We start from the raw sequence: 9,601 nt of genomic DNA, 5'->3' as shown, positions 1-9,601 counted from the left end.
GATTCGCATCTCTAAATCTCAAGATACATTTATCTTACAATTGTTTATACACTTTGGATAGAAATTCGTAAATGTTCTACTTTCCGCTTCGATCGGCGAGCTGTTTACAGATGGCGCGGGTTTCGCCGATCGGCCTGTCGGAGAGCGACCTTCTCCCTCGCTCTCATTCGCAACGCGTTCACTTTCCACCGGCCAAGCCGGCGCGCGTCTCTCTCCCTCCCTCCCTCTGATCGCCCGCCGGGAACGGTGACCTAGCTTCGGACCTTCCGGCCGTTTCGGGCCGATTCAAGTGCACCGGACGACGACCTATCTTAACCCTTTCGCCACGGCGGCCGGCTTCCTCGCTCCAGTTCGCACCGTTTTTCATTCCCGGGCGAAAGAGTTAAAAGCCGAGGCGCGTCGGCACGTGGTGCCTCCTACAATACCTCAAAATTAAGAGTAGCAAGTAAAATCCTGAATTTTCTCGCGAGCTAGAGTCTAAAGGAATTTCAAGCATTCGGCTCCCATAGAACTTCCTCGAATAAGTACGTTAGAAGATGCGGAATAATTCGCGTTGCATCCAGTAACATGGCTGCAGAATTTGACAGTTGAGTAATCGCATTGGTAATTACAATTTTGCAATCTGGATTTATTGAACCTTAAAGCGTGGACGAGTTTTACAGCACTCGGATGTTCAATAGTAGCGAGGTGGTCGTGTCGCCGCCATCTTGGATTCGCTCTCGGGGAACGTATTCGCCGTCGCATCGGGTCACGCGGCCACGGTCAGTGGATGAAACTCAGGTTACGTCAACGGCCGCCATCTTGGCTTTCGCCGTCGAAGGGGTTCTAGTCGACTCCTCGCGGTCTACGGACCTTGACTGACCTATTTCCACGTCGAGGAGGCGTACTGCAGTCTCCTTAAATTTAATCTCATAGAAGCTGCCAACCCGTTCGAGACAACGATGGATCGCGATCAACCCGGAGTTCGATCATCGGCTCGGATAAAAACAGGTTGCCATTTTGAATTTTCTCGAGGAATAGAACCCGTCGGTTCGGTCTCTTCACGGTCGGCTGTCCTAGGCCGGAGCCCCGTCATCCGCCATCTTGTTTTCCTTCGAAGCGATCCTCGTTCAGTCTTCGCGCGACCGTCCCCGAGGAAGGTGGCACCCCGCACCTCGAGTCGACCCCGGCTGACTCCGGTGAACGAGCCACGGCGACCCGGCATATTTCTCGCACTTTTCCGCGTCTACGAAGTCTCGCGCACCCTCGGAGGCGGCCGCGTCGCCGCGAGATCGCAAGGAACGAGTGAAGGGAGAGGCATCTCCGCGGCAACGCTGCCGCGCAGGTGAGCGGCGAGACTGGCACCGTCGCGCCATGCGCGCGGCGGCGGCGGCGGCGTCGGCGGCGCGACTCGGCCGCGCTCGGCCCCGCTCGGGCGACTCCGGCGCGCGTGGTGGGGGGACCCCAGTGTATCCGTGACGTCACATAATTAGAGTAAATACAAAGTAGTCTTGATGGGACAGCGGCGTGCGCCGCACCGTGAGTCGCTGGTCCGCCGCGCGCGTCGAGCCTATATCGCCAGGGCGCCTCACACACGCGTAAACCGACGCACTCGACGGGCGTGCGTGTTCCTCCGTGATCCGTGCCCGGGTCTCTCCGTCGTGGGTGCCGTGACTCGAGTGAGAGTGACACATGTGTGCGCGGGATCACAGAAGAGCCTAGATGAACGTCAAGACAGGGAGTGACTGCCGGGAAGACAAAAATGGATAAGATCGAGGTGAGTGCCTGCGCCTGATTAACCTCAAACACCGACCTTCTGATAACCTGACTCAAAACACTCGCCTCGTCAACTTTCGACAATGGCCGCATATTTTGTGGGGGGAAAAAATGGATATACGCTAACGTGGAATAAAATAATATATCGAGCCGATTTAAGAGAGCGCTGAGAGGGTCCCGGTGCCGCGCGGAGCGGCAAGGCGCGAGGAGTGACAGCGCCGGGAGGGGGAGGCACGATGGTGGGAGGGAGGTGGAAGGGATGGAGTTGATCGTGTAGTTAGACATCTGGCAACGAATGCCATTGTGTGTATCTTCAACGAGCGATACCATTAGACGCCTCCTCTCTCTCTTCCTCGCGCGGCCTCCTTCCTCCTCTCGACGTTCGTTTGTCGCGTCGCTCTGTCCCTCTCGCTCCCGCCGCCCGGCGCGCACTGCCCCCCTCTCGCTCCTGCCCGCCCGCGCGCCCGCATCGCTCCTCCCACCCTCGGCCCGCGTACCTGCTTCCCCCTCCATGCCCGCTGTGTTTGGCCCTCTCTCTCGCTCTCTCATTCTCAGTCGGTAAAGTATTTATAGATGTGCCTTAACCCGATTTAACGCCACCGCGAGCGCTCGCATTGTCCTAACAGCGACTTAATGACCAGCCGAGCGATCTTTCTCTCTCTCTCTCTCTCTCGCGAGCCGGCCGCGATCGGTGCATCACCCGGGAATGAAAACTCACCTAGACCCCCGACCACTCGGCCGCGTCGAGTCGTTCGACGTGCCATTAAACAAATGGAAGTAAATAGAAACAAAGGCGTCTCCATTGCGGAATCGGGTAATTTTGAAATTGAAATCAGACCTCGGTAATTATTTTAGGAATTAATGAGAACATATACTCATCCAGACCCTCTACCGATCCGCTGCGAGTATCTTCAACGAGTATATAAATGTAAATAATGTTGTTATCATTTTTAAAGTTTTACCAAAATTACTGGGAAACTAATCGATACGTGGGTAAAGCTTTATTGACCGATGTTGCACTTCGGCAAATGAATGTAAACTTCGGAATTGGGTCGTTTGGGTCGCCAGGGATTTTTAGCCAACCCGATAGTAGGGGATTATTATTATATCTATTATTATCTTTTCAAGGGAGGAGAAAAAAAAAAAGAATTGAAAAGGTGATCGTGGAACTTGATTGTCAGGGAACGCGATGCGCGCACGTCCGCAACCGACGACGTTTGCGCAATATTTTTGCGACGGTAGAGAGGTTAGAACGCAATATGTTCACATTGGATTAAATCCGCAGATGTTGGGAGTGCATTCTCTGCGTTTAATTTAGTCGACTCGCCGGGACTCGGGAATGTTCCGGCAGCCTGGAAAAGCGGGACAAACTCGTTTTTCCAGATGAAATAGTGAATGAGGAAATATGTTCAAGTGAATGTGGGATTTTTAACGTGGGTTATTATTGTAGCGTCCCGTTTACGTTCTTCTTCCTATCCTAGCAACGGTGAAGAGGCAGATAATTTTTGAACGCTTAAAATTGATTTTAATTTGCGTTCGCGTTAGCTAAGCTTCAGATTTTTCAGAGCACGGTGCAGGAATAATCTCCGGCTATCTTCTGTTATCGAAGCCCACGTTGTTTTCTCATATTTTTTTTTTTTCTTTTTAGATCCTCGAGGTCGAGGAATTCGATTTCAACGTTAACCTTGTATCTCGATAGAGATATTCCGCTCAACGGGAATGGCAATTATTAAATCAATGAAGAGAAAAAAAAAAAAAATAAACAATGCAGCCTTGGGGTGCGATAACGGGAAGGAAGCCGATTATTTAATTTTACATCGAATGTTGCACATTTTACCCAAGGTGTGGACGTGACGTCGAGGGAGATTTAATATTTTGTTAAATATTTTCCGATCGCTTCGTTTTGAGAAATCCTCTTCGGTTCGGTTTAATCGTTGATTACTGTTTCAACGGTATGAAAAAAAAAAAAAAAAGAAAAAATGCCCCACTGGGGGCGAAACGACGAGTAAACAGAATTTCAAATTGCAGGCGGATTAAAACGAAACCAAATATGTTGCAGCAAAATGTCGAATTGTTTATCTGTAACGATGGTCGTATTTTTAATTCCACTCACGTTGCCGGCAATTCGATCCCTCGGTTGTTGTGCAGTACTCCTTTCTTCCTTCGTTTTTTTTTTTTCGCCCCTCCCAAATGTTGAGCACGTTTTTATCTTTTATTACGTTATTTGTTTTGTCTTCTCCGATAGATTCACATTTGGTCGTCGCTGCAAGTTAATTCGCTAATTTGGCAAGAATTTTCCTTTTCTACGAAGACACTGCCACGATTGATACAATTGCATGGCTTATTGTGCCGTTTGCGCAATTGTCATTGCAGTAAGATCGAAGCTTCGTCAGCGATATTCAGTAATTTGCTAAGAGTGCGTCTTTTATCTCGTGTTATGAATCCTTCCTAATAAAATCATCGTTGTCAATACTGCTAATAGTAACAACAAGATTGATAATAATTAAAAACCGTACACATGCGTGAGAACCTTATTCGAGTAATGTCGAAATAATTTCCGAAGGATCGATCGAGAGTTTAATTTACCTCTGTCGCAAAAGTTATTATTAAATTTATATGCCATCTGGCCATTGTAACTTCGTCACTTCTCCATCGTATTTGTTTTCGTTCTCTCGGCTTCCTCCTTTTTTTTTTTTGTATTCCTTTCAATGTCGACTGTGTCAAGTCAATACGACGTCTACGTGTCGGGAATTCATGGCGGATATTCGAAGTGCAAGATTCGGAGCGTCTCGGAAAAGGGGAGAAAATACCGAGTTTATAATCTTAGAGGCCCTCCTTGTTTTCCTCGAGTTCTTTGTCTTTCTCTCTCTCTCCCTCTGGCCGTTTCTCTCTTTTTCTCTCTCCCGTTCGGAGTCGTAAAATCGATACGACCCGCTCACTGCCAAGAGCGGTCGATTTACATTGCCCTGGTATTTTTCGAAAATTTCCACCAGGGCAAGTGAAAACAAACGTGGGAAATATGGCGGTCCAGTTTTCCTTTTTTTTTCCCCGCTGCTTGACCTTAATCCGAAAAAGATAGACTGCCATATATATAGAGAATCATCGATGACCTCTCGGCGCTGTTTTACGATATATTTTCTTGCAGGGAAAAACATTTATAGGGAATGTTTAACGATGTCGAATTTTTTATTAAGATCTCAACGCCAAGGATATTCAAGGATTTAAATTGTCAATGATTGTTATTACTCTTATCGCTGCTCCTATTTTTATATCATATTTAGACCCACGATAATAAACGAATTTTCGAACGAATTCCAGCTGTCAATGAGGAAAGCAAACGACGTATTGTCCTTTGTAATCCCGACGTTGCTTTGTCTAGGTGGAGGAGGGAGAAGGGGAGGGATTTTAAAAACGATGTTGCGGGCAAAGTCACGCGATGCGGATTAATATTTTGAAGGGGAAAAAGTAACGTTCTACTTTATCGGCCGCGCTGGGCTTTATCGGCGCTCGGAATTTACTGCGACGACGCTTCGAGAGTTCCTCGGTGACAATATTATTCCCCTTCTTGCCCGAACCCTCCCCCCGCGACTCTGAAATTCCTGAAAAACTGCTCGCAACGCTCGTCCGAGAAAAGTTGGAACTCTCTTTCCCTCCTTCTCCCTCTTTCTCCGGCTTTTTCAAACTTTCCTCCCTTTCGAAACGCCCGAGTCTCTTTCGAATCGTTATCGGTGCTCTACGGAGCGTCTTCGTGGGAATTTTATTAGCTCTGTTAATTAAAGGGCGGAATACCGTGTACTTTTGTTATTAATAATTACTCTCGATCGCGGTGGTCTTTTCCTATTTTGCTTTTCTCCGAAATACACGGTGACTTTTATTCGGGACATTTCATGGGAATAAAAAGCCGGGGGGTTTTGGGGTAAACCCCGATATTGTAGTTTATCTTTCATTGGTTATTTTATGAACTGTTTTTCTTTTTTCCTGGTTTCCTTTATTTTTAAGAACAATAGAGCGAGGATGGGGGAGAAGGGACGTAAGAGAAACGTCATTTTCAGGATAATCTCTCGAGGTAAAAGAAGGCGCTTCGCTTTCTTCGTGATATTTTCTTAGAACGGGGACGCGTAAACAATTGCACAATTATTTTTCCAATTATGCCGATTCGGGCTTAATGCGACAGCTGTAATCACTTGGTAAGCTCCTAGTAAGATATTTAGATTAGATGGGAATGATAATCGCGATAAGATACCCGTGCAACAGTTGATTTCCTCGGAACTCGAGATCCCCGACTGGACAATAATTCCGTTATGAATTATTGAAATTATCAATCACCTTTATCCTCGATCGTTGCGTAAGAGCATCTTTTCTCGACGTAAGTCCTCACATTGTTGTATATTTAATTACCGCTCGGATTTTAATTTCGTTTAAATGTCGAGACCTTTGCCTTCCGTAGGAGGTCTTATCAGCGCTTGTTGTCCCCCCCTCTTTCCTCTTCCTTCGTTTTTCCTTCCTTTTCGCACTTAATGCCCGCCTCGCACACTCTCGAATTTCTCCGCCCTTATCTCGCGTGATTCCCGAGTCGATGATAAATCTTATCTCGCTCGAGGTACACCCGAGAATTCGTTCGGCTTTCGACTCGTACAACTCTTCTTAGTTAATGCCGTAACGAGTTTTAACCGCGACCGAGTGCACGTACGCCTTATCGGTATTATCACTTTTGAATCCTTTGTATACGCCCCGGAATTTCATTTATGCGCACTTTTTTTTTTTTCGTATTTTTATTGGTAGTTTTGCCTGGTATAATAACTTCCGGACGTAATCGGGAAATTCCCTTATCACGGGGCCGGGATTAATGGGATATTTTTTTAATTGAGGGAAATTTCGAAGTCGGCCCGCTCAAAAGACGGAGCGCCTCGGATTTTAAGATGGAGATGGATCCGCGACTACAATTAAGGGAGGCGAGCCGGGGGGATGAATAGATCCCGACTGGGATGAAATAAAATAAGACCGAGTGGAGGGTATATAGTAAAATAAAGGGGCACCGAGATGAAAGGGGTGGGGGATGTACGGCGTGTTTATCACGGCGCTCCACCGATACGGGGCATTTAAATTACATTGCTGGCTCTGGAGAAAAGTCGGGGCCATAAAGGGGTGGAATGCCCTCTTCCCCTGCGTGTGTATACGCCGACTTACATTGATCACCGAGGGTGGCGGGGGGCCTGTGTTGTTACGTAAATCCTCGATATCGATTTTACATTTTTCCGGCCGGACGCGCGCCGCCCTTTTTTGAGATGAGGGAGGGAACGATGAAAAGTGACGGGTGAATTTTTTTTCTTTTTTTCTAGGTTTTCGCTTCTCGGTATTATGGCAATTCACTTGAGTTCATTTGAGGTCTGGTCACTGATCTTCGAATTAACAAAATATCTCTTTGGTTCAATGAAACTTTCTTTTCCCCGGTATGGACTGCGACTGGTTTTCTTGTACTTCGTGCCTTTTTTTCTCTCTTTTTTGTTTTATGGAATTCAATATGAAATTTAATTTTTAATGCCAGTCCAAGATAAGTCGTTTCGGCTTATGGGGTGGGATTAGGAGAGTTATGAAAAGAGGAAATCCACGGGAGATTAATTCATGTCACGATGGCGGGGCGAAGGGTGAATATCCTAGGGTTGCCAACTTCGGTCCATGGAATAGAGAAAAGAGAAAAAGAAAATTGATGCAAGGGGGCGATCGTGATGCAGGGGTGATAGGATTTTAGTGGGGGATGCATATGTCCCGCGAAGAACCGATAGAGAGGCCCAATGTAATTACTGCTGGGAATTGGGTGAATGGACGAAGCATTCTGTTGTAGGAATTATGGCGAATAATGTAAGGGGAGATCACGACGGAAGATGTATAAAATGACGGGGGAAAAAAAAGTGTACTTTCTACCCTATTAGAAATTTACATGAAATTCATGTCTGAATGATAACGGGAATCTTATAAAATTATTGTACTTTCTTTCTATCTAAGTGTTTTTCTTCCGTTCTGTTAAGTTAACGGATGAGGAATTTTCATCGGACTTCTTTTTGGACTTAATTTCGTTTTGACCAAATTTTCAGTTGTCTGCCCTGCATTCCGATTGCGCGTAATGTAAATTTATTTCCTGCCCCTCCCCTCCGTAGTCCGAGGAGGGTAAAACAATAATATGGAAATGCACGTTACTGGCGGAAAGTGAGAGAAAGAAATGGTGTCACCAGGTCGGCACATGAGGAAGACCCGATGTGAACTCACACACCAGGGACAAATTCTTTTCACTGGGATGTATCGATCCTTCGGATATACGGGAATTGCGATTTGTCAGGGCCAACTAGTGCAAGTTAATATTTCTCCTTCACCTCTGTAATAATCTGCGTGCAGTTCTCATAATATCTCCTCGCGTATATTGGCGAATTCTGAAATTCGAAATGATAAGGGAGTGATTTGGAAATTTTTTTTCTACGGTTCTTATTTTTTTTCTTTTAAGAAAATCCTACCGCTGTATATGTCGCAATTTGCCGGAACATCCTGGAAGAACAATTTCAAGTGGTTCATGTCGATTGAAATCCTTCCTGGGGGTATCGTAAAAGGAAGTGTAAAGGAAAACCCGGAATTGGAGGTAAAGCCGGTTATTTTACGCGAGAGCGGTTCGCCCAGGGTCACTATCGGGAACAAATTCGAAAAACGTCGGATTTGATAATCCCCGGACCGCGGGGAGTACATACATATGTACACATACAATACATACCTACTCGACGTGTTACGCGGCATTGCAGTCATGTTTTGTCAAGCAATCGGCAAATAATTGCATCGAGTGCGCGCCGAGCGCGGTAGTGCACTTCATTCTCGAGTACTTTTTGCAGGAATTAATTGAGGAGAGAAAGAAAGAAAAAAAATATATATATATACCGCGAGTAAAGGAGAATATTTTATTCGCGATTAATCGGGATAAATATTTCTTATCACGAATCTACCACTTTTATAATCACGATCACGTTTATGCGTGTATGCTTCTGTCCAATGAGAGGTTATAATTTTCTTCCAATTTGTTTTTAATTTAATTTAATTTCGGTGAGAGATATATATTCATACGGGGACCGTTCGTTCCCACGGGAATTAAACATAGGAATTCTCCGTGCGGCATGTTCAGGGGGAATACCTGGAGAATATTATCCCCTCGGTTTAGCGTAAAATAGGAAATTGGCGTGAAATTTTGCAGGCGAGGGTTATTTATAAATTTGGCCAAAGGGATGGTTTATTGGCGCGTGGGAGAAGCGGCGCACGCCCACGGGCGAACTTTATCGGGAACAAATTTGAAAAACGGCGGATTTAATAATCCCTCCGACGGCGGGGGCTATACACGCGTGGCGTGGTACGCGACATTGCCGCCATGTTTCGTCGAGCAATAGACAAATGGCCACATCGAGTTTACGCGTGTGCGTGCCGTGTGCGTGGCTCTGCATATACGTGCACGCACGCCCGTTTCGCCTCTCTCGCGAGCCTCGAAGGTTGAACGATCTGGCAACTGCAAAACATACCCACGTTGTTACCCGATAGAGCAATTGTTCTTATTAAACGCGACAACGTGTCCATAAATTCCCCCACGGCTTCCGATATTAATTGAGAAGAAAATTCGCAACGTCGAATTAGTCGATCGCTCGCCGTTTGTTTTTTTTTCCTTAACATTGTATCTGTTTTCTCAATCGAAAATAAAGGCGCGATGATTCCATATTGTCATTTTACTCGTTTGATTAAATAGGGCGGGCATTATTAAAGATATTCCTGGTAATTGCGGAGGGCATATCGGGTGTACTTTCACTTCGAGAAATATTCTTTC

The 9,601-nt window shown here is 46.1% G+C and overlaps 1 protein-coding gene across 1 annotated transcript in view; it reads left to right on the top strand.

The window, feature by feature from the left end:
* Positions 1-1,489: 1,489 nt before the first annotated feature.
* Positions 1,490-9,601, top strand: part of LOC105700271 (AT-rich interactive domain-containing protein 5B) — a 109,736-nt gene continuing 101,624 nt past the window's right edge. Inside the window, exon 1 of the mRNA XM_012425950.2 lies at positions 1,490-1,756. Coding sequence (XP_012281373.1) covers positions 1,742-1,756 — 15 coding nt within the window. The 5' untranslated portion in view covers positions 1,490-1,741. The remainder of the gene's footprint in view (positions 1,757-9,601) is intronic.

The sequence above is a fragment of the Orussus abietinus genome, unplaced genomic scaffold (assembly GCF_000612105.2).
Source record: "Orussus abietinus isolate OABI.00-Male unplaced genomic scaffold, Oabi_2.0 scaffold56, whole genome shotgun sequence".
Classification (NCBI taxonomy): domain Eukaryota; kingdom Metazoa; phylum Arthropoda; class Insecta; order Hymenoptera; family Orussidae; genus Orussus; species Orussus abietinus.
The sequence above is the reverse complement of the archived record's forward strand: the minus strand, read 5'-3'. Positions and strand labels throughout refer to the sequence as shown.